The sequence below is a fragment of the Narcine bancroftii genome, chromosome 5 (genome assembly GCF_036971445.1).
Source record: "Narcine bancroftii isolate sNarBan1 chromosome 5, sNarBan1.hap1, whole genome shotgun sequence".
Taxonomy (NCBI): Eukaryota; Metazoa; Chordata; class Chondrichthyes; order Torpediniformes; family Narcinidae; genus Narcine; species Narcine bancroftii.
Genome location: NC_091473.1, coordinates 206,819,375 through 206,845,897, shown reverse-complemented (window position 1 = coordinate 206,845,897; position 26,523 = coordinate 206,819,375). Strand labels below are relative to the sequence as shown.

General features: G+C 41.5%; 2 protein-coding genes across 2 annotated transcripts in view; one reads left to right on the top strand and one right to left on the bottom strand.

Annotated features, from left to right (window-relative positions):
• The window catches only part of LOC138764641 (M1-specific T cell receptor alpha chain-like), an 814,651-nt gene that overhangs the window by 289,295 nt on the left and 498,833 nt on the right, over positions 1 to 26,523 (bottom strand). The window lies entirely within an intron of this gene.
• On the top strand, positions 21,960 to 24,040 carry LOC138763003 (probable G-protein coupled receptor 139). Its single transcript, XM_069936482.1, is given in 3 exon segments — positions 21,960 to 22,032; positions 23,069 to 23,360; positions 23,392 to 24,040. Coding segments are annotated over 3 exon segments (1,014 nt in total).

The following is a 26,523-nucleotide window of genomic DNA, read 5'->3' as shown; positions in this document are numbered from 1 at the left end:
GTTCCAAAGCGAAAGCCCGAAACCAGATCTCCATTAATCGAGGGAAAGTTGTTAGTTAGATGTAGCTCGTCCCACTTCTGTCGAAACCACATGGCAGCAATAATTATCGCTAAATATAGGATGGTGCAATTTAATTACTTGCACAAACTATATCTCATGCGGCAAAAATTGGATAAGATTAAAACAGAAATGTCAGAATTGTTCTTTTGATGCTGTGCAGAAAAAGGTACCTTTGTGCATTTTACCTGGCTATGGGCCAAGGTGAGACACTTCTGGTCAAAATGGGGGATATTTTGAAAGAAGTACATGGGCTGAGTATCAATAGGATCCAGCACTGCTCCTGTTGGGGAATATTATAGACGTGAGTCCGATGTTATTCAAATACCAACATTAATTTGTAAAAATTGCCTTTGTCGTGGCAACTTCATAACGGTCACTTGGAAATCTAGCACTCAGCTAAGAAAAATGCAATGGAACACGGAAATCCAGACTGTGTTCCCCTGTAGAAAATCACCTATAACTCGAGAGGGAGATATGACACATGCATTAAGGTGTGGCAGCCATACATTGTGATACGCTGAGGTGGAAGTGTGATTAACCCTTCCAATGCCTCTCACAGAAGGAAATAGTGGACAGGTCTCTTGCAACCGAGGAATGTGAAAAATTAGGAAATAAATTAGCGGCTTGGCAGGCACCATCCCCATTTTAAATGTATTTGCATAATTATCTTTAGTAATTGATATTTGACTTTCTTTGTTCTTGTTGGGGTGGGAGAGGATGAATGATGGGGAAAGGGAGGAAGTTAAGTGAAGGGGGAAATAAGGGCACGATATAAATTGATCTGTAAAAGGGGAGGAGTGATCCAATGTGATGTTTGTAAAATTTGAGTCTGTAAAATAATAAATAAAATTTGACAAAAAAATGAAATGGGAAATTTGGCAGAAAACAGTTAGAAAACGTCTAATTTGAAATCATCTAATATGACGAATTTTACGGAAATGGACCTTACATTTCATTGATCAAATTATCATTTATCATTTAATTGATCATTTATCTTCCAACATAACAAGAAATGTTATTATTGCATTATTTTCCTGAACGGTAACCGCTTGGTCAGATGATGTCTTTAAAATAATTGAAATATATTTGACTAACCAGAACAAAATTATGTTAATCAAAATACATAAGAATTGAAACCAAATCCTGAATGTATGTTCGAGAATTGTATTCAAATCCTGTTTATATACTGTATATAATATAACATAACATAACATAACAATTACAGCACGGAAACAGGCCATTAGGCCCTTCTAGTCCACACCGAACCAAACACCCCTTTCTAGTCCCACCTCCCTGCACAATGCCCATAACCCTCCATCTTCTTCTCATCCATATACCTGTCCAACCTTTTCTTAAATAATACAATTGACTCCGCCGCCACTATTTCTCCCTGAAGCTCATTCCACACGGCTACCACTCTCTGAGTAAAGAAGTTCCCCCTCATGTTACCTCTAAACCTCTGCCCCTTAATTCTTAACTCATGTCCTCTTGTTTTAATCTTTCCTCCTCTTAACGGAAATAGTCTATCCACATTCACTCTGTCTATCCATTTCATAATCTTAAATACTTCTATCAAATCCCCTCTCAACCTTCTACGCTCTAAAGAATAAAGACCTAATCTGTCCAATCTCTCCCTATACTCTAGATGCTTAAACCCAGGTAACATTCTGGTAAACCTTCTCTGCACTCTCTCCACTCTGTTTATATCCTTCCTATAATTAGGCGACCAGAACTGCACACAGAACTCCAAATTAGGCCGCACCAACGTCTTATACAATCTCAACATCACCTCCCAACTCCTATATTCCATGCAATGATTGATAAAGGCCAGCATACTAAAATCCTTCTTCACCACCCTATTCACGTGAGTTTCTACCTTCAGGCAACGATGTACCGTTACTCCTAAATCTTTCTGCTCTTCTGTATTCATCAATGCTCTTCCATTTACCACGTATGTCCTATTCTGATTCTTCTTACCAAAATGAAGCACCTCACACTTATCAGCATTAAATTCCATCTGCCATTTTTCAGCCCACTTTTCTAAGCAGCCCAAATCCCTCTGCAATCCTTGAAAACCTTCTTCATTATCCACTATTCCACCTATCTTAGTATCGTCTGCATATTTACTAATCCAATTCACCACCCCATCATCTAGATCATTAATGTATATAACGAACAACAATGGGCCAAATACAGATCCTTGAGGCACACCACTGGTCACCGGCCTCCAACCTGAGAGACAATTATCCACTACCACTCTCTGACCTCTCCCTTTCAGCCAATGTTCAATCCATTTGACTATCTTAAAATTTATACCTAAAGACTGCACCTTCCTAACTAACCTTCCATGTGGTACCTTATCGAAGGCCTTACTGAAGTCCATATAGACAACATCCACTGCGCTACCCTCATCCACATTCCTAGTCACCTCTTTAAAAAATTCAATCAGATTGGTCAAACATGACCTTCCTCCCACAAATCCATGTTGAGTGCTCCTGATCAGACCCTGTCTATCCAGATGTTTATAAGTACTATCTCTAAGAATTTTCTCCATTAATTTACCTACCACAGACGTCAAACTTACAGGCCGATAGTTGCCAGGCTTCCTCCTTGAACCCTTTTTATATAACTGAACCACATGCGCAATGCGCCAATCCTCCGGCACTATCCCCATATCTAATGACATTTGGAAAATTACTGCCAGAGCCTCTGCTATTTCCTCCTTCACTTCTCTCAATGTCCTGGGGAAGATCCCGTCTGGTCCAGGAGACTTATCCACCTTTATATTATTCAAAAACCTTAAAACTACACCTTTTGTAATCTCTATATTCCCCATATTTACCCAATTTGCTTTTTTTTTTATCTCACATCTCCCAATATCCATCTCCCAATATCCTTCTCCTTAGTGAATACCGAAGAAAAGAAACTGTTCAATATCTCCCCCATTTCTCTATGCTCCACACACAGTTTTCCGCTCTGATTTTCTAAGGGACCAATTTTGTCTCTAGCTTTCCTCTTACCATTAACATATTTGTAGAACTCTTTTGGATTAGTTTTCACCCTGCTTGCCATAGTTTCCTCGTACCTTCTTTTAGCTTTCCTAATTCCTCTCTTAAGATTCCTCTTACATTCAATGTATCTTTCAAACATCTCCTTAACTCCATGCTTCTTATATCTAATGAACGCCTCCCTTTTTCTTCGAACCAAGTTTCCAATATTCATTGAAAACCACGGCTCTCTCAAACCTTTTGCCCCTCCTTTTAACCTAACAGGAACATAAAGCTTTTGCACTCTCAAAATCTGATCTTTAAAAGACTTCCATCTCTCTACTACATCCTGCCCATAAAACAAATTGTCCCAATGCACACCCTGCATTGTGGAGAGAAGTAGCTAATAGAGAAGTTGTCATATCCTCTTACCGAATTCTTCTTAAATTCCACCCATAAAAGGCAATCGTGAATCTTAGAATAGTAATATATCGTTATTAATTGTCCTGTAGAGAAACCCGAAATCTGGTAATGCTCTACCACTTTTTTGTTCCTTTTCCTTAGTACTGGTTTATCAAAATATGTAACTTATTTTGAACTGAAAAGCCACATCTAGAAGTTCTAAAGCAAAATTAAATAATAATGGAGCAATATAGGTAAAAATAACATCGTGGACTGAAGGGCCTGTTTGCACTGTAATATCCTATGTTGGAATAACCATAACATGGTCCAAAACGTTGAAATGATTGGGTTAAATTAAAAATGGTTTGAAAGGAACAGAATCACGGTCATGCGAAAACGACACATTAACTTATTATTTTCCAGTGAATGCGACAATATTAACATTATTATGCAAAACTTCATCATATTTTCACCATTTTACAATTGCGAGTAGTGTTAGAATACTTATGGAAGACATGGTGAGAATTATATTCTCATCAGCCTAACCGGACTGAACTCTATTCTGAATGGAGTGCCGAGTTCAAGCAAGTTTACATGCTACGATTCTCAGGAGTGGAATTCAACAATCGATTGCTGCGTGAAAGCCCTTCGCCGTACCTGGCTGACAACTTCCCCTCAGCTGAGGATTCTATCTCTATGCAGTTTTTAGAAGTTCTTTTTGTGATGCCAGACATCCAAAAATTTGATGGTCTCTTCACTGCCATTGAAGACATTCTCAAAGCCCTCACTACGCCTCTCTTCTTTTCTTTGGCTTGGCTTCGCGGACGAAGATTTATGGAGGGGGTAAAAAAGTCCACGTCAGCTGCAGGTTCGTTTGTGGCTGACCAGTCCGATGCGGGACAGGCAGACACGATTGCAGCGGTTGCAAGGGAAAATTGGTTGGTTGGGGTTGGGTGTTGGGTTTTTCCTCCTTTGCCTTTTGTCAGTGAGGTGGGCTCTGCGGTCTTCTTCAAAGGAGGCTGCTGCCCGCCAAACTGTGAGGCGCCAAGATGCACGGTTTGAGGCGTTATCAGCCCACTGGCGGTGGTCAATGTGGCAGGCACCAAGAGATTTCTTTAGGCAGTCCTTGTACCTTTTCTTTGGTGCACCTCTGTCACGGTGGCCAGTGGAGAGCTCGCCATATAATACGATCTTGGGAAGGCGATGGTCCTCCATTCTGGAGACGTGACCCATCCAGCGCAGCTGGATCTTCAGCAGCGTGGACTCGATGCTGTCGACCTCTGCCATCTCGAGTACCTCGACGTTAGGGGTGTGAGCGCTCCAATGGATGTTGAGGATGGAGCGGAGACAACGCTGGTGGAAGCGTTCTAGGAGCCGTAGGTGGTGCCGGTAGAGGACCCATGATTCGGAGCCGAACAGGAGTGTGGGTATGACAACGGCTCTGTATACGCTTATCTTTGTGAGGTTTTTCAGTTGGTTGTTTTTCCAGACTCTTTTGTGTAGTCTTCCAAAGGCGCTATTTGCCTTGGCGAGTCTGTTGTCTATCTCATTGTCGATCCTTGCATCTGATGAAATGGTGCAGCCGAGATAGGTAAACTGGTTGACCGTTTTGAGTTTTGTGTGCCCGATGGAGATGTGGGGGGGCTGCTCAAACTACAGGGGAATCACGTTGCTCTCCATTGCAGGCAAAATCTTCGCTAGGATTCTACTAAATAGAATAATACCTAGTGTCGCTGAGAATATTCTCCCAGAATCACAGTGCGGCTTTCGCGCAAACAGAGGAACCACTGACATGGTCTTTGCCCTCAGACAGCTCCAAGAAAAGTGCAGAGAACAAAACAAAGGACTCTACATCACCTTTGTTGACCTCACCAAAGCCTTCGACACCGTGAGCAGGAAAGGGCTTTGGCAAATACTAGAGCGCATCGGATGTCCCCCAAAGTTCCTCAACATGATTATCCAACTGCACGAAAACCAACAAGGTCGGGTCAGATACAGCAATGAGCTCTCTGAACCCTTCTCCATTAACAATGGCGTGAAGCAAGGCTGTGTTCTCGCACCAACCCTCTTTTCAATCTTCTTCAGCATGATGCTGAACCATGCCATGAAAGACCCCAACAATGAAGACGCTGTTTACATCCGGTACCGCACGGATGGCAGTCTCTTCAATCTGAGGCGCCTGCAAGCTCACACCAAGACACAAGAGAAACTTGTCCGTGAACTACTCTTTGCAGATGATGCCGCTTTAGTTGCCCATTCAGAGCCAGCTCTTCAGCGCTTGACGTCCTGCTTTGCGGAAACTGCCAAAATGTTTGGCCTGGAAGTCAGCCTGAAGAAAACTGAGGTCCTCCATCAGCCAGCTCCCCACCACTACGCCTCTAAATAACACCATATAACACACTCTTTCATATCTGTATTACAGATATTTGCTATGCAGTAAATAAATATTGAGGAAAACATTTTTGAATTTTATTTCATAAAAGGCTGTTGTGAAATTTGAAATCATATTCTCACCTGATTCTCAAGATACCTCAAACACTATAATAAGGAAACAATGAGATACAGCCAACATCAATAGTATATTTTGCAGTAAATATGCATACAAGCTTTTACATAACCCAATTGGTCTCTAACATTATGTTTTCTCAGCGCTAATATTAGAATGCTGTCTTTTCTACCCTTCCAATGATTTCTTAATTGAATTGAAGGGGGAACTTTACTATATTCCTCATCTCTGCATCTCTGGGTCACTATGCTTGTCCCCATTGTTCTGGTCCAAAGCCTCCTGCGGCCATTGTCATTGCAACAATTTTCGTGCTAGAGTTTTTCAAAAATATCCCCTCTATTTTGAATATGAACCTTTGTATATTATTAATAATATACTTTGGTACTGCACCATAAAATAAACATATTATACTTCAGTGTCATGGAGGTTCTATGATTGGTTGCATCATATGTTAAATCTTGGAATTTTGTTTGTGTGCACGCATAAATGCATGAAATGGCGCAGGAACTGAGAATCTCCAGCGTGTATCCGCTTTCTTGGAAGATAAACTTTGGGTCATTTGGATTGGAACCATTCACGTAGTCGTTGCTTGAAAATTGGACAAATAGAAAATTTGCAATCGTAAGTCAATCGTATCAAGATAAAACTCCCCGAGATCGCTTGCAGTAAAATGATGGACTTTCCATTAAGACTCTGCATCTCTGGGTCACTATGCTTGTCCCCATTGTTCTGGGTCCAAACCCTCTCGCGGGCTCTGCTAGCAACGAGCATATGTCTGATCGTCATCATATTGAATGCTAGAATGAGAAGGAATGGAATGCATAGATTTAACATACAATGCAACCAATCATAGAACCTCCATGAAGTATAATATGTTTATTTTATGGTGCAGTACCAAAGTATATTATTAATAATATACAAAGGTTCATATTTAAAATAGCGGGGATATTTTTGAAAAACTCTAGCACGAAAATTGTTGCAATGACAATGACCGCAGGAGGCTTTGGACCCGAACAATGGGGACAAGCATAGTGACCCAGAGATGCAGAGTCGAATAAAGTACATCATTTTACTGCAAGCGATCTCGGGGAGTTTCATCTTGTTATGATTGATTTACATTGCAAATTTTCTATTTGTCCAATTTTCAAGCAATGACTATGTGAATGGTTCCAATCCAAATGACCCAAAGTTTATCTTCCAAGAAAGCGGATACATGCTGGAGATTCTCAGTTCCTGTACCAAATCATGTATTTATGTAATATCTGAGTTTCAGCTTCCATTAGCAAATGGCAATAAACCGATCGAAAGTGAACAGGACAGTTAACCAGACGGATACATCTTTTGAAACCCAGGTGAAGGAAATTATGAGACTACAGTACGAGAGAGTGGACAAGACACTAACTGGAAAATAAATAGGCAACTCTGCTCAGTATCACAGCAGTTATGATGACCAGGAAATCCGTCACCTCTATAAACACCAGCTAACAAGTGATGCATTTCGACAGAACACACCTTTTTTGAGACAGAAGGTCATCGAGTTCGCTGTAAAAGGAGAAGACGATATATAGATCATTCATAATCATGTTGATAACTAAGTTACCGAATCAGAAATGGGAATAAGATCCACATCTATTAGCGGTTGTTCAGCAGTAGAGACTAATCAGTTTATCCATGGATACTTTTTCAGGTAAATAGGCGTGAATGCTGTTGTGTATTCAAACCACTTAAATCATTTTAATCATTCTTCTCGAATTGTTATCTTTGATTCATGGATGACCCTCTTTCATTGAAATCTGTCCGACCTTCCATGGAATGACACCAAGAAGGGCAGAAATGCGGAGAAAACAGATTCATAATATTTTATTACCACCTCGTTCATCGAATCAGACTTCGTTTGCAAGATAGAATTGATCTGACGAAATGTTTGTTGGCAGACCATTTTGGAATGCTACTCCCTACAGCGTTTTTAGAGAGATAGAGTCACTGGAAATGCAAGTGAGGTATCAATGGATTGGTCAGAAATCAACAATATAACAATTTCAAAGATTGCAAAAGGAAAAATTGTATACGGGGTAATTACACAAAAGCATACCACAGAGAAAAAGCCTTCATAAATTATAAATAGGAAACAACTGATTCCACGTGAGACAAACCTGATTTTTTCACCGAGAGACGTTAATGAGCAAACTGGTCAGAATAGCAGCGCTGTTTTAATTTCAATTTCAGATGACTGATAGTGAAATATAAAAATGAATATATACCAAAACTACTTAAAGCCTTTTTGCTTGTTTGACTATTCATCTGCCTCGCAACTTTACTTGGAACACCAAACACAGCAAGAACAAAATAGTAAATTACAAAGACTAGACGATTCGCAGGTGCGTGCATGTTCTGGAATAGCAATGGTCTGATGAGGTGTAGGTTCTCAAATAAATGAGAACCAGACTTCTACTTCTACTGCAATCTTGAATGGTAATTAGTTTGAGGGATCGTAATTGTTAATTAGAATGTTGTGAATAAACAAATTCAGCCATTTCCATGTCCTTATTAATTTATCCAACATAATACATTTAAATTGATACCACGTTAAAATCGAACATGGTATTGTTTTTTTTTTGAGTTTTATCATTGATATTTGAATCGAATGAATATTTGCTGAGGATACTCCTGGGTAGTAGACATAGTATTAATTTTATTCTGACCCCTGTCGCTTTCTGATTTTCCAACAAGTTGGTAAATTAAAGGAATGAGTGCTGCTTGGAGAACAGAGTAATCAAAGGATTAACCATAGGAAACAGTTCAGCACATAGCAATGAGTGAATTAACAGAGAGGGCAGATATTAATCAGCCTATTCCCTATATTTGACTGAAGCAATTTCCTATTGTTTTCATCATAGCTGGTCTCTCAATACATTTTATATTTTAATAAAATTCAGGCCCCATGGCTACTGTATTGGTAGGCTGACGATATTACAACGCCAACATTCGGGGTTTTAATCTGGTCCTGTCCATAAGGAGTTTGCACATTCGTCCCTTGTCTGCGTGGAGTTTAACCGGCTGCATAAAATCTGTCATTATCCAGTTTAATATTGGTAGAAATGGAGCTGAGAATATCAGCGCAGAAAACAATATGCATATACATGGATTGGGAATTCAGCCGAATGGGGGTCACCAGAATAGGAACTTGATTCAAATCTATTGGAGGGAGAGTTTGGAGAAGTAAAGGTGCAGCGATCATACAGAAATTGGGCCAAGGCTAACGTAAAAAAAAACAACAATATAACTGCAATGCAAGAGATAGTCCAGACTACCCAAAGGCAAATGACCAACGTAGATATTAAAGTCACGGTTGCAGCTTCCAACCAGCTTGACCCAGGAAACGTCTGAGCCATTTTCCAACAGTGGACGGGTTTTCGGATGGGTCTGTGTAGATGGATGATGATGGTTACGAGACCACCGAGTCCAACGACTCCACCTCCTCCCTGCATATCCTTGCCCTTGGAATTGCGACCAGTGACGTGGTCCCAATCCTGTCACGACGCCATCCCACTGACCATACAAAACGGGGATGGGCACGTATATGGTCACTATGAGATAATGGACTCCCGGGATAACTCTGCTAAGAGGCTCACCAGGCGCGGGGACTAATATCACCAGCACCCAGGGGATCACCTATCCATTTCGCTTCTTCAGATGGAAAACTACGCGGGGGGAGTGTGTGAGGGGGTCTTCCAAATTGCCTTCTCTGTCATCGGGATGGATGTGCTCTGGGGTCTCTGTCTGACCATTGCCAACGCCTTGCGGCTACTAGAAAGACGGTTCCATGATGGCACTCCGCTGTAAGAACAAGTGGTGACTGCAGACTGCGTCACGTAACCTGATCTCCTGGAATGGGGCCAACACAGCCGGCCACAGTGGCACACCACGAGAGCTGGGACGGGCATTGGGAGAGAGTGGGCATTGATCGTGGGTATCTACGGTGGCGACCGCGAGCACCACTTCCCAGGGAGCAGAAAGGTGAATGGTGCTTTGATGGACAATTTAGTCACTACCCCACGCCCTGAGCTTAGATGTCTGGGCTTGCCCCTGTTGGATTGGAAATCGGGAAGGCAGTCGGGCAAGATGTTACCCAGCCAGATTTCACGGAGCAGAGAGCTCTCGCTCAAGTTGTGAAAGTCGCTCAAGAGGTGAAATTCAGCGACTTCACCCTGCAGGTGGCTTAGAGAGGCAAAAATAATCTCTGGGGTGAGCATTGCCGGGAATCTCCGTGGGGGTGGAGCTTCCCGTGCGCTGCCGACTACGACCTGGACCAGCCACCTATCTGCTCCTCTCCGATCGCAGGTCTCCCCTGACTAATCTATCTTTTGAGCTCTCCAAACTCCTCCCCAACTTCAAATGGAAAAGGTCTACCCTTCAAGCTGTTTCTCTTCTCGATGTGGTCTACGAAATGCGTATCAGCACAGACTGCTGCGGTTCTATCACTGATTTCAGCTCACATCGTCCTGCTTGACCATAAAGGAGCTGTTGACACTTATTATGCAGAAAACTTTCAGCAAGGAAGACAAAATGTGTTGCTATGGAAAACGAAACGTCAAAATGACCTGAGAAAGGCCATTTCCGTAGTAAAATGGAAATCCCGGAGGAAGCTGGAGACATAGACAGATATACGCTAGCTATGGCAGGGAGTGAAGGCCATTACATTCTTCAAAGTGTGGGGGGGAACACAATAGATATCTGTGATGCTTCATTACCGGATGATCAGAGCACATTCTTTGCCCGATTTGAGAGGTAGAATAAAACACTGCCTGCTTGAATCTCCGAAATAGCTGAGGACCCTGTGATATCTGTCTCTGAGGGAAACATCAGAGCATCAATGAAAAGGGTGAAACCGTGCAAACCGCATCAGGCACTGGCGGCTAACCTGGCAGGGTACTGAAAATTTGTGCCAAACAACTAGCAGGTGTATTCATGGAAATTTTTAATCTTTCATCGCTGCAGTTGCAAATTCTGAACTGCTTTAAAAGGACATCAATCATCCCACCACTCAAAAAGGGCAGCATGAGCTGCCTCAATGGCTACCGCCAAGTAGCACCAAGTTCTATCATGACGAAGTGCTTTGAGAGGCTGGTCATGGCCAGAATTAACACGGTTGTTGTTGCAGGGATTTACATAGGTAGTTGTCGCACCCATTTAAAAGAGAACGCCAACAGAAACTGCATCCTGGTGTTAAACGACATACCAGAAAAACGGCGCGCCTGGGGTACACTCTAGGTATATCAGCTCCGCCCTGCCGCCCTGCCTCACCTCGGGATCGCACGGCAACGGGCATCGTGTCGTTGTGCTTATGGAGCCCCCAAGCGTGAGGCCAAGGCTCGGGATGCACAGGCTAAAAGAGAGCATTGACTCCTGATGGATGACTTTGAACCACTTGCTCGCATACTTGAATACCAAGTGTGCTCACATTTGCCAATGAAGCCAGAGAAACTAGGCACGCGAGTCGGTGACCTGACAAATGCATTTCTCTACCTTCTTCTCTGACACTGGTGAGCAGCTTTCAAAACAGTACGACCCTGTATTATCAGGGATAGCTGGTGAGGCGTTGTTATTGATTCTGATTATTTGTTCTTGCCCTGCGTACTGAAGGTAATTGTATACTTGTTGATCCGCTTGATATGTATCGTTTTTTAAACATATCTGTTTATTTTTCTTTTTCCATGTTTTATAGTTGTCATAGATTGATTGATTGGTTTTGTTGTGATTGCAGACTATATGAGTTCCGATGGTGGAATGTTATCTGTGGAGGAAATGTGTCATGGTGTATTGCAGTGATGTTTCCACCCGCTCTGAAACCTATCTGGAAGTCACATCACCTGTCAATGAAGGTTGGACTCCGGCCGCCCTTCAGTGCACAACCTGCCATTGTTTAAGTTAAATCTGAGCTGATTTATTATTGGGTAGTCGCTCAGATTATACCTGTATTTAAGATCAACACGCAGCGCATTCTTTCTCTCTGCTCTTGGTCCAAGCACTGGAGATTGCTGCACGCCAGGTCGCTGCTGTGGAAATGTTTAGGGTAAGGTGTTCACTAGACCAAAATGGAGGCATTAGTGTCGCGGTAGCATTACGAGTCAAGAGGACCAAAAACAAAAATCCCAGCAGCACTAGATATGCACCACGACAAAGAGTTACTTGAACAAAAGTTCTTTTTAATTACTTTTGAACATGAAAATAGAATCAAACTTCAACTTATCTCTATTGACTCACTTCTAATTCTAAGCGCACATGTGTGTAATGTTACTGTATGTTCACCAAAGTTGTTTGGTTTTCAATCTCACTGGTTGCAGGCAATTATTGTACTGTACGCAGAAGTGGACATTGATAAAGTTCACCATGATCTGGTGCATAATATGTAAATGGTTACCACTCAGAAGTGTTCTTGCTGGTCTTCAGAGTGAGAGTTTTTTCTTGTTTGTGGTCACAAGAGATTTCCTTTCTGTTTCTCCTATTTCAAGGCAAACACCGGACAGCCAGCCCTCTCCTTTCACCAGGGCATCTCCAAAGCTTGCCTGCTTGTTCCTCTGGAACTGATGTCGGTGTCACCCCACTCTCTCATTCCTTCTGAGAGCATAGCCAGTTTTTTTCCTGCTCTCTGCCTTCAAAAATCACACGACCTTCCAGACAGCGAGTATTGTTTTACAGGCAAAGCTGCCCTGAATATTTTTATATTTGTTGTCAATTTTGCAAATGACAGTCCATCATGAGTCTGAGCTCTCTTGCAATAGCTCCTGCAAAGGTTTTGATTTTAAAAGTGTTTGTGTTTGACCTGCTCAAGGAAACCTTTCCCAATTTATCTTCTAAATACCTCTATATACTCTGTCACAGTCGATCAAAACTTGCAGAGAGCCGCACGCAGTTGGATCAGGGAACCCTGTGCATGTAGGTGTCCCTGTTTTAGTATATGTACCCAATTATTTTAGCATGTCGAGTATATGTTTACCAACGTCAGAGTCAAACCTTGGTCCGAGGTGAAATCTATATTGTTGCTTAAATGAAATGGTATGAAATCAAAGGCATACTGCCATTGAACTTGCAACTAGTTGGAGCCAAGCAATGGGACGGACAGGAATGTGGGCAAAGTTGCAGTTTTATTTCAGATTGTAAAATTCATTCAATTTTAAACCATAGAGCTTTTGATTGATAGGTATCTGAATAGACAAGAACATCCAAAGTTATGGGGAGGTAGCGAGTTGAACTGAGTGGAAGAAGGCATCATGTCTTGTTACAAAGGCAGTGCAGATTTGACTGGCCGAATGGACTACCGTACTTATAACTTATGGTCTTAATTTAAAACAGATCCCGTTTATTTATGTACAAGACATTGAATATTAACATGCAAACAGAGCAGCCAACCACTTAACTATATTATTTATACTTATGTGAGTTTATAGTTATATTAAAATGGTGGAATACTGTTCCAGTTTTTCTATTCTGCTGTGAGATTCAGAATTTAATATTATTTTGGAGACTTGCTAATTTCAGACCAGGTATTAGATTTCGGTGTAGGTTGGCAACTACTTCCATGTTGAACTGTTCAGCGGCAGGAGGAGAGTGTGGGGGGTGAGGGGGTGGGGAGAGGCTTTGCTAGGTTAATGTCTTTGTCTTTCATCATAGTAGCTGTAAAAGTTCACCCAAATATAATCCTATTCCGTATTTTGGTCATTTCCATTTTGTTGGTTCCTTTTCTAAATGTGGTCTACACCTGTGCAGAAATCTTTAGTTTTACAATTTTTAATAAACTTTTTAAATGATTTAAAAAGAAATATAACTTTGTTTCTCTGAACGTTAACGACTGGAATAATCCAATTAAACGGAAAATATAAAAAAAAATGTTTCGAGCTGATATTATCCTTGTGCACGAGATTTAATTTGGAAAAGAGGTCGAAAATCAGTTTTTCAAGTTCTGGGGAGCTTTTTAATTTAATTCCCTGTTTCTGTTTAAAGTTAAAGGTGTATATGTGGTGGCTCACCACAAGGCTGGCAAACCGGTCCCACTTGTTAGCCACGCGGCGGGGTAGCTGGCAAAATGGCGCCATCTGGGGTTTCCATTCCTTCTAGCTTGGGGCTCAGAAAACCGCCCTTGGGGACCACGTGACGCCAGGGTGAGTCAGTGCCCTCCAGTGCGGTTCTCATCCAGGTCCAGACTGGGAGTATAAATGCAGCACAGCAGCCGGCAATGAACTAGTCTGCTCACTGAGCTCAACCCGTGTGGTTGTGTGTGTTATTGCAGGACCAGTGTAGCTGCTGCTACAATTGGTGACCCCGACTGGTTCAAACGTCTTTGAACCCATCATGAGCAAGCCTGAGATCAGCGATATTGCTGTAAAATTGCCTGAATTCTGGGTTCAGGAGCCGGAGACCTGATTGGGCCACGCAGGTGCCCAGTTTCACCTCTGCCAGATTTCATCCAACAGGACCAAATTCTACCATGTGGTCGCTTCCCTGGACCAGGCCACTGCCAGATGCGTGCTGCATATTGTTCAGCACCCACCGCTGAGGACAAGTACGAGACCCTAAAGCGAGTGCTTACCAGGTCCCTCAGACTATCCAGACAACTGAGTGCCACTCGGGTGCTACACCTCGACGCCCTGTGGAACAGATCTCCGATGGAACTGATGGACGAGATGCTGATGCTCATGGGTGAGCACACCAACTGCCCACTTTTTGAGCGCATCTTCCTTGAACATATTCCCGGGGACATCCGCCTGCTGCTGGTTCAGGAGAGCTTCACTAACCCGAGGAAGGTCACCCAGAAGGCCCAAGATTTCCGGAAGGCTCAGTGGTCCAGCAGGTCACGAGGCACGGGCACGGGCACGACCAGGCCAAGCCCACCCCTAGCACTGCGGTAGAGCACCTGGCCCCTGCAGGGGCTCCCTAGAGCATAACCAAGGCCGCAGCATCTGCTTCAGGCCTCTGCTTTTACCACCAGCACTGGGGAGCTAACCCCCAGAAATGTCACCAGCCCTGCTCGTTCCAGGGAAATGACTAGTCTAGCCGCAGTTAATGGCTACGGCAGCAGGCCAAGGACACTGCCTTCTCTACCTGCAGCACTCAGTAAGCGGCCTGTGATTCCTCATTGACACTGGAGCCAAGATCAGCATCAGCCCGGCCATGGCCATCGAATCCAGGAACCAAACTCGTGGACCTCCCCTCCGTGCAGCCAACACAACAGCAATCCGGACGTATGGAGACAAGACAGTCCATTTCCAGATCGGCCAACGGAATTTCACATGGAGATTCACCATCTCATCCCTTCTGACTGGCATCCTGGGTGCAGACTTCTTCCTCACACGTGGGCTTCTGGTGGACGTTTGAAGTAGGCACCTGGTGGATGCCCGTACCTTCCAAGCCATTCACCTCGATGCTGCCCACACGGATCAACCGCAGATGGCCATGATCAGCACGCCCAGAGACAAGATCCAACAGATCGTAGATGTGTTCACAATACTCCTCAAGCCACAGTTCTCCACTGCATCGCCGCTCCACGGGATGTTCCACCACATCCCCACCCACAGCCCGCCAGTTCACGCCATGGCACATCAGCTCCTGCCTGACAAGCTCCACGTAGCGAAGGAAGAGTTTTTGCACCTGTTGGCACTGGGGATCATTCGGCGGTCCGACAGCCCATGGACCTCACCCCTCCATGTAATCCAGAAATCCTCTGGTGGCTGGCATCCCTGCGGAGACTATCAACGGCTTAATGAGGCAACCATTCCTGATCGTTACCCCATCCCTCACATCCAGGACCTTATGGCCAACCTGCATGGCGCAAGGGTCTTCTCCAAAATTGACCTAGTGCGCAGTTATCACCAGATCCCAATGCACCCCGAGGACATACCCAAGATGGCCATCATCACACCCTTTGGTTTGTTCAAATTCCTGCGCATGCCATTCAGGCTCAAGAAGGCCACTCAGACCTTCCAGTACCTCATGGACTCTGTGGAAAGAGACTTGGATTTTGTCTTTATTTATTTGGATGACCTCCTCGTCGCCAGGAATGACAGGGCACAACACAAGGCCCACCTGCATGCTTTTTTTCCCTCTGGCTAACTTCAGCCTTACCATCAACCTGGCCGTGCCAGTTCAGGAGAGAGTCCATGCAGTTCCTGGAGCATACCATCACGGCCGAAGGAGACACGCCCGCCGCTGCGAAGGTTGCTGCTATCAGGGAATTCCCACGCCTGGACAGCCTCAAGGAGCTGCAGGCGTTCGTGGCTATGATCAACTTTTACAACAGCTTCATTTCGGGAGCTTCACGCATCATGCAGCTGCTGTTTGCCCTCCTTGCAGCCAACTACAAGACGTTCGCTTGGAAACCAGAAGCCTGCACCACATTCGAGGCCACCTGGAAAAGGCCACCATGCTCGCCCACCTGCACACCGACCTGCATATGGCACTCTCTGTCGATGCCTCTGCCACAGTCGTTGGTGCTGTCCTGGAGCAGCAGGTGAATGGACATTGGAAACCACTGGCATTCTTCAGCCACCTGCTTCTCCTGCCAGAACGCAAGTATAGTACCTTCGACTGCAAGTTACTGGGTATGTACCTGGCAGTGCGGCACTTCTGCTATTTTTTGAGGGGAGGACTTTTACCATTTTCACAGACCACAAACCCCTCAGCCAGGCACTTGGAATGGCAAAGATCCCCGGTCGGCCCACCAGCAGTGTCTCCTCTCCTTCGTGGCAGAGTTTACCACTGACATTTGGCACAATGACAATGTGGTTGCCGATGCACTCTCACGACTGGCCATCTGCGCGCTGAAGCCCGGCTTCAACTTCAACCAGCTCGACCTGGACCAAGAAGCTGATGAGGAGACAAGAGCCTTCAAGACTGCCATCACCAGTCTGCGGTTCTGAGATGTCCCAACTCTGAGTGGCGAAGGCACCATCCTGTGCATTATCTCCTTTTTCACCCTGTGGCCAGTGGCTCCCCAGCAGAGACGCAGGCAGGTCTTCTGTCACATCCATGACCTTTCACATCCATCCATCATGTCCACGGTCTGGATGGTGGCAGAATGATTCATATGGCATAGGCTGCAGTAGCAGATCACAGGCTGGGCCAGAACATACACCCATTGCCAGATGTCCAGGATGCATAGGCACACCAGGGTGCCTATACAGGAGTTCGAGCATGTCCAAAAAAAGTTCAGCCACATTCACGTGGACATCGTCGGGCCTATCCGTTTCTCGGGACAACCTTTACCTGTTTATGGTGGTTGTCCACATGACTCGCTGACCTGAGGTGATCCCAATGCCAGACGACTCCACTGACTCCTGCTCCTGAGCCCTGTTGCATGGTTGGGTTACCCGGTTCAGCGTCCTGGCCCACCTCACCAGCAACTGGGGTGCCCAGTTCACATCTGTGCTCTGGGCACAGCTCACCAACAGGTTGGGGATACAGCTACACTGCACCACGGCCTACCACCTGCAGGCCAATCAACTGGTCGCACGTCTGCACTGCCACCTTAAGTCAGCGCTCATGGCCCACCTTACTGGTCCTGACTGGATGAACGAATTGCCTTGGGTGCTCCTGGGCATCCGCTCCACTCCCAAGGAAGATCTGCAGGCGTCATCAGCTAAGCTGGTCGACAATGCACTGCTGGCACTAACTGGTGATTTCATCAATGCACCTCACAATTCACAGCGGTTGCCGAATTAACTACTTCCTCACCTCACAGCATGCTTTGACTCCTTTGAACCCCCACCACAGCCCAGGCATGGCACTCGCCCGACTTCATTCCTGGCGAGCTGCTTTCCACAGAGTTCATTTTAGTTCAGCAAGGCCTGACCGCGGCACCTCTGCATTGACCATACAGGGTTATACAGCTTTCCGGCTCGACGTTCACATTGCACTTGGGTGGCAGGCATGAGCTGTTTACCATGGACCAGCTGAAGCCAGCGCACCTCGATCCCACTGAGCCCATGGTCGTTGCCTAGCCCAAGAAGTGAGGCCACGCGGCAAAACGAGGATATTGCCGCCGGTTCTGGGGCGGGGTCTGTGAGGTGGTTCACCACAAGGCAGGCAAACCGCCCCACTTGTAAGCCACGCAGCGGGGCAGCCGGCCAAAATGGCGCCGTTGGGGGTTTCCCTTCTTTCCAGTTCGGGCTCAGAAACTCGCGCTTATGGGCCACGTGACGCCCGGGTGACGTCAGCACCCTCCAACGCGTTTCTCAGCCAGTGGGAGTAGAAATGCAGCCCAGCAGCCGGCTCACTGAGCTTAACCCATCTGATTGGGTGTTTTTTTTGCAGGAGCAGTGTAGCCGCCACTACATATAGATCTTCATAGACATCTAAATGTCCTTTGAGCATTTTAAAACGATTACGGATCCCATGGGTAGATTCTTAATTGCTATAGATATACTGAATGATAAAAATTTCGTCTTGTTAAATGCTCCTAATATTGATGATTCGGGTATTTGAAAGAATGTGTTTGCTTTTCTTTACGAATTTAAATGAATATATATCTAATACTGGTGCAGACTTTCACTTTTGTCTTAATCCAATGATTGATAAGACCTCCTATAATCAGACACTTCCAAATAAATCTGCTAATTTTATTATTTCATGTTTAATTGAATATAGATTGGTGGATATATGTAGGCTTTTTGCATCCAAAGTACAACGATTTAATTATTTTCCTCATGATTACCATACTTATAATAGGATTGATTATATTTTTATGGATATTCATCAGGTTCTGTGGTTAAAGGATTGTGTATGTGATGCAATTGCTGTTTACAATCATACGTCCTTGCAACTCTCGTTTAAATGTTCTGTTGTCTTTTCTGGAGATCGGCAATAGCAGTTCAATATGACTTTATTTCAAGATGGGTAGTTCGTAGACTTTATTATGAAGCAAACGTTTCATATTTTTAAACAACTTCAATGGAAGAAATGTAGAGCCAAAATTTTGGAATACATTTAAGCTGCGAAGGCAAGTAATTTCTTATTCAGCAGGGTTAAGCAACCGTATAAAAGAAAAGTTGTTTTTATGGAATACAATAATCAAGAAATTGAATGGAATCCTCGAGTAAATATAATGGGGATCTCTATAAGGAAAGAGAAGAACTCCAAAGGCAATATGGTTTATTATAAAGATATTCTATTGAGAGACAATTGTATAAATCAAAAGGCAAGTTTTATGTACATGGAGATAACAAGTAAATAATTAGCTGGGTAATTAAAGACAGCTATGGCTAAAAGACATTTCTAAGATCTATAAAGGGGATGTAAGTATTGTATATGGCTATGATGAAATTAATAAGAATTGTTAGGATTTCTATTCCAATTTATATCAATCTCAACTTCAGGATAATACTTTAAGCAAGGATATATTCTTGCAACGATTGAATATCCCTAAAATTCTTCTAATGATCACGTTTATTGGAGGATCCAATATCAGAAATAGAAAATTTTAAATTTTAAATTTTAAATTTCCTCTCCTCAATCCGTCAAAGCCCCAGGTCCTGATGATTACTGTTGAACTTTTTAAATTGCTTTGCTCATATGCTAACGCCTTGGTTGAATAGGCTGTTTAACGATTCTATATCTCCTGGTATCACAGACATGTTATGAGGCAAAAATTTCGTTAATTTCTAATAAACATAACGACCCTTCAGATTGTGCTTCCTAGGGACCAATATCGTTGTTGAACGTTTATTTTAAGATTCTTTCTAAGATTTTAGCTTTCAGGTTCGAAAATATTCTTCCTCTGGTAATTTTTGTGTTCCAAACAGGATTCATAGATAATCGTTTTAATATACATGTTAATGAATATTATTTATTCTCCATCAACTAAATTTCTAGAACGTATAGTATTGTTAGAAGCAGAAAATAGATTTCGATAGCGTTGAATGGAAATATCTGTTTGACATTTTGGAATGATTTAATTTCGGTACTGGTTTTATTTAATCGATTAATTTGATCTATCATGCTTCAGTTGCTGCAGTAATTACAAATAAGCAAAAAATTATCTTTTTCAAAATATTTTGAAATCTAGACAGGGTTTGCTATTAAGTCCTTTTTATTCAACCTTGCCTTAGAAAATTTAGCTGCAGCACTTCACGCCTCAAATGATATTCATGACATTAACAGAGGAGCTATAATCCATAATTTATTTTTATGCACCTTTATCATTTAGTGTATAGTTTAGATCCTGAGGAGTCTATTTCTAGAATGTTGTCTTTGCTTTCCCAATAGAGCATTTTCTTCAGGATATACATTGAATCTCCACAAGAGTGAACTATTTCCAATGTATATGCATGCACCTATCTATGAGCATAGAACTTTTAGAGTGGTTAAAATATCTTGCCTCGGTGAAAGAAATATTAAAGATTCATACAAATTTAATATTCTCTCTTTGATTGACAATGTGAAACATACACTTTCTAGACGGTCTCCAATGGCAATAGCTTTAATATGTTGTACAAATGCTATCAAGATGATACTATTTCCCAATCATTTGTTTATATTTCAAGCAGTTCCAGTTTTATTTCTAAATCTTACTTGACAATATTCACTCTAAATTGTTATCTAATATATGGAGTAATAAGAAGGCTAGGTTGAGTAAATCTCATTTGCATAAATTAAAGAAATTTATTTCTCTCGCTTTACCTAATCTTAGGTTGTATTAATGGGCAATTATTTCTCAATATATTATTTTCTTTGTATATTATTCCGAGAATCCTGAAGGCTTCATTGGACAAATTTTAAATTGTAATCAGTATAGATATTTTCATTATCTTCCCTGTTTGGAGCTCTTCCTTTTACAATTTATAAGTTTAGAAGACACACCTTTAATCAACATACTTTACTGATTTGGTTTCAATTACGAATTTTGTTTGATTAATATATTTATCTAGTTCTATTTATCTCAACTATTTTTCTCATCCTCTATAATGAATCAAATAATTATTTTGGGAAAAGCAAAAGAATTGTCTATTTTTCAGATTTCTGTATAAATGGATAGTTAATGTCTTTTGATATAATATCTCACAAATATAATATACATAAGTCATTTTCTTTAACTATTTCCAAGTTAGATGATTTTTAGAATAAGATATTATATAACTTTCCTATGTGATATCAGTCTGGTTTAGTTGATCTTTTTCCATTTGAATCCTTCCTAGAAGTGTTTAATAGATAATATTTACAATGATTTATTAAAATTGCAATCAATATCTTATGATAAAATTAAAGGAGCTTGGGAATTGGAAATTCCATAACTTCTCCCAGAGGAACTTTCGGAAAATATATTTGAAATGTTTACTATCTCTTTTTTAAGTACTCGACATGCATTGATTCAGTTTAAAGTGGTACATAGGGTTCATAAGTCGCAAGGTAAGCAGTCCCGTATCTTTCCTAATTTTAGTACTATGTGTGATAGATGTAAATCTTAAGTGTCTATACTAACCCATATGTTTTCGTCTTTTTCTGTATTGGAGAGGTATTGGACAGATATTTTCAAGACTTTGTAAATTATACCGAGTATTATATTACAAGCAAATCCATTGAATACAAATTTTGGAATTGTAGTTCTGGAGGTTGTTAAAGTTCACACTTCTGTACATCGGGTTGTAGCCTTTACAACACCGCTAGCCAGAAAAACCATTTTATTTAAATGGAAATATCTTAATTCACCAACTTTGATACAATGATTCTTTCAAATTATGACATGTTTAAGTTTAGAAATATTAGGTTGCACAGAATTCTGAGAATCCTGAAGGCTTCATTGGACAAATTTTAAAATGTAATCAGTATAGAAATTTTCATTATCCTCCCTGTTTGGAGCGCTTCTTCTTTTTACAATTTATAAGCTTAGAAGACACACCTTTAATCAACATACGTTACTGATTTGGTTTCAATTACGAATTTTGTTTGATTAATTTATTTATCTAGTTCTATTTATCTAGTTCTATTTATCTCAACTATTTTTCTCATCCTCTATAATGAAGCATGCTCCGGGAAATGGACTAGTCTTTGCCATATACTATTCATCCCTTGCAGCATTTGAAATTCCAGGTAAAACATGAGTGTTACACACATGTTCGAGTGCTAACGTCATTGAATTTGTATAAAATGTGTTATTTCATCTTCTTTATTCCCCACTCTACCACAAATGTAGTCGAATGTTCTCTTATTTTCTTTTCCAAAAATCCACAAGCAATGAAATTACTGTTAGAACCAAAATGTTTACAGGTTTTTTCTATGTACCATTTTACGAAACCATTTTGTTTACATCTTACATTTTGTGTGGAATCGCAGAAAAGAAATATTTTAATGTCAAATCTTCGCCATCCATAAGGATTCTTGCTTGGTCCTCGATGCAATAATCTTGGCTGCCCCATTAGGAAATGATATATTGGAATTTCTCACATTTGAAATAAGATTTTTCACATTGAATATCATGGGTTTGATCTGTATTTCATGTTTTGTATACTTCGTGCTGTTCCACATTTCAAATTTAGTTTTCGACTGCTTTCAATCTGAATTAGTCAGCTGTAAAACCTGTTTCTTCCCATAATGCATCGAGCAGGAAACTTGGATATCACAATGGATCACTTCTACCTTGTGCGTGTGTGCTGGTCACTGACGTTGTGTTTACGGATTTTTTAACATCCATTCTGCTTGCGAGGCAACTGGCCACTCTACCTCTCCAGAATGATCATTACATTCATGCGTATAATAATTTATTAGCTTTTTATCGTTGCCAAGAACATGTGAAATAGCTTTGATTAATGTTGATGATTCATGGAAATTTTTTTTAATGCTAACGCCTTTTGTATACATCTATTTATTTATCTTATTAATTTTCAGACATTGTCTTCCAAATTATATCTCCCCTGATAGATTTATTGTTATTATTTGTCAGTTTGAAATATTGATTTATTTAATTGTCCGTGCAAAAACATGCACTTTTTCAGAGAGCGAAAGTAAAATTGATAAGTTACTCATCTTGAATTAATGACGTATATTAAAATGCAAAGTTTTATCCAGCCCTTTGATGTAGCTGGCACATTGGTTAATAACTACCCTTTACTTCCCCTCCCTTTTACAGCTAATTTAATGACAATTGCGATTCATTCCCATGGAAGGTGTGACCTCTCAAAATGCACCAATGATCACCTGCTGTTCATGGCCATGGCGGATTTCCTGGTCATTGTCACAGCTGTGATATTCAGTCGGCTTCGGGCAATTTATTTCTCTGTTAGTTTCTTCTCAACCACTCCGGCCTGCAGTCTCATTATTGTTCTCAGCTGGTTTTCCAAGGACGCCTCCGCTTGGTAAACCATCGCTTTCACTGTCGACTGGTTTGTCACCATTTGCTTCCAGAAAATGAAACTGAGATAGAATGTAATGAATAAGGAAGTTTAAAGTGCCCGATAAAATGGCGGCAATCATTATTGGAACCGTTTGCATTGTTGACCTTTTGAACAACATCCCTCTTTATTTTGTATACGAACCTATATACGTCATCGACAATGTCCTTTGGTATTGCAATTTAAAAGAAAAATTTTATACATTAACTGCATGGCGGTTTTATGAATGGCTGCATCTTGTTTTAAATCCGTGTCTGCCCTTCCTGATTTCGTTGTTTACTATTTTGACTGTTAGGTTCATCCTTGCGGCGAGCAAAGTGCGCAAGAGACTTCGGGCAAACAGGTCTGAAGAGAAACAGAGTGACCTAGAGATAGAGAGCAGAAGATGGTCCATAATTTTACTTTCGGCGATCTTGGGAAGTTTTATCCTGTACCATCTGACATATTTTGCCAATTTTATTTTTGTTCAAATTACAAGCGATAACTATGTTATTGGTTCTAATATCAGTCGGCCACAGTTTCTCTTCCAAGAAAGAGGATACAATTTGGAGATTCTAAATTCTTGCATGAACACATGCATTTATGTTGCCACACAGTCAAAATTCAGGGAGAACATGAAGTTTGCGATTCAATACCCCTTTGGTCAAATCAGAAAATATTTTATGGAGCTGATAAATGTGAAGAGTATATCTCAGACGGGATATGTTTAATTAATGTTAATCTGTTTTCGCAGCACCCTCCAGACTACCAGTCTTTTTATGATGAAGCAGAGATTTTATTAATTTTACCATGATTTATTGTTAGGGTACAGTCTTAAATAGGGCAAGAGGAATTTGCTGGCCTCACATCTACAGAGTTACATATGGTAGAAGTGGAACAAAAACAAAAGAAAATTTCAGGAGTTCCATCAATGAGGCCCCCTCTGGAACTGATTCCTTCTCAATCAGACTTCTAAAGTCCCTCACCATTTGAACATTCGCCAGTTTCTGCCTTCAAAGTATACAATGATTCCACCTCCACAACTCTCAGGAGGAAAGCACTCCAAAACGTTACAATTCACGGAAAATGAACCAACCCATCTCTATATTAATTGCGTGTCCCCTTAGTCTGAATTTATGCCCTCCAGTTCTGCACAATCACCGAGGAGACGAAACATCCTGCAGATGCTCATGTACTTCCTTTTGCACATCTATCCATATTTTGAACTTAAGTGTGCATTGTCCCCAACTGCTGATCCCTCTTGATGCATCAACACCGTCACCCATCTTAATCGTGCTATGCGTCTTCTTTGCTGCAATAAAATAGTAGAATGAATAGGAATAAATGTACTGCGATGTGCAATCTTATTCAGACACTTTAAACTTCCTTATTCATTACATTCTTTCTCACGTTCAGTTGAGGGTAGATACTAATTGCCTCCCGAATTAGCTGCTGTATTTCTCGCCAACTATTTATCTTTCATGTGGTGGACTACCACATAATTTAGTAATGAAACATTATTAACTCTCTCTTGTTATGGAATCCAGAGTTCCCCAAAACCAGCAGCAATATATATGCACCACAACACAGGGTTACCTAAATATTATTTAATTTTAATCGAATAAGAAAACAGAATTAAACTTTAACTTACTACTATCACCTTACTTAACCTTTCTAACCTACTTAATCCCCCTCTAATACTAAGCGCATACATGTGTAATGTATATTTAAGATTATAAAAATTCTTTGGATTACATTCCCATCTCACTGGTTGCACGCAATTCTTGTTTTGTTCACAGAAGTTAGCAGTAACAAAGGTCACCAGGCTTTCGTGTTTAACCGGCAAATGGTTACCACTCAGGTGGTTTCTTGCTGGTTTTCAGAGACAGATTCCTTTTACAAGACATCTGGAACTGATTCCTTCTCAATCAGGCTTGCTGACGAAACCAGCCCCCTTCAGGGTTCTCTCGATGATCCTGCTTCTTTCAGGTCACCTTTCAGACTGCCAGCCTTCTCCCTTGACCAGGCAGCCTTCCAAAGTTTTCCAGCTTGCCCTCCTGAAACTGATTTCTGTGTCTCTCCTCTCTGTTTCACTCCCTCCCTCTCTGAGAGCAAAAGTGTTCTCTCCTGCCTGCAACGATCACATGTTCTCCCAGGCAAGCTGAATTCTGCAACTATTTTGCTTTCTGCAAGAAGCATTCTGCGAAAGTTTCACAAAGATTCTGTGTTTTAAAATGTTTGTTTGCATCCTTCTCTAACAATTCCTCCCAAACCACCTCTAAATACTCTGTCACATCTTCTCCCTTTAAAGGGAATTTTAAATCTTGAGTTAAAATTCAGTTATAACTAAACTCTTAAAATCACTAAAGAGATAACAATACACAATATATAACATGTTATAATGCAGTAATTCAATTTTGAAAGTATTTTTATACACGGTCAATTTTAACATCATGACAAACAATTGGCAATCACATTATTTACACCTCTGATTTGCAGATTTGCAGGTCATATTCTTGTAATATCCAACTGCAGTTTATCAATCTTCTGTTCTTACTCAAAAACACCAAAGGATTGTGGTTAGTGAATATAACAATTGGTTCATGAGAGGTATCAAGATATATGTCAAAATTCTGCAGAGCAAACATGATAGCTAAAAGTTCGGTTTCAATAGTGGAATAGTTATTTTGATGAACATTGAATTTATTTGAAAAGTAGGCAACAGGATGATCAATTCTATTATGCTTTTGCAATAAAACTGCACCTGCTGCTCTCTCATTGGCGTCCTCTGCTACAGAAAATGGCCTGTCAATATCTGGTGATTTTAACACAGGGCAACGACATAGCATCTCCTTTATATTTTGTAAAGCAGCCTTACAATCTTTAGTCCACGCTAATTTTTACCCTTTCTTCAAAGGATGGGTTAAAGGAAGAGCAACCTGAGGAAAATTTCTGCAAAATTTCCTGTAATATCCTGCCATTTCTAAAAAAAACATTCTGACTGCTTTCTTGCCACTAGGTGTAGGAAACTCAGAAATTGCATTCACCTTAGGTTGATTAGCTGCAAATTTGCCATGGCCAATTACTTAAACCAAGTATGTTACCGTGGAATTTGCAAATTGACTCTGCTAAATTAACAGTTAGGTTTTATTTGGATAATCTTCGAACCAATTTGTCCAATTGCCTAAATGTTCTTCCCATGTGTCACGTTTTG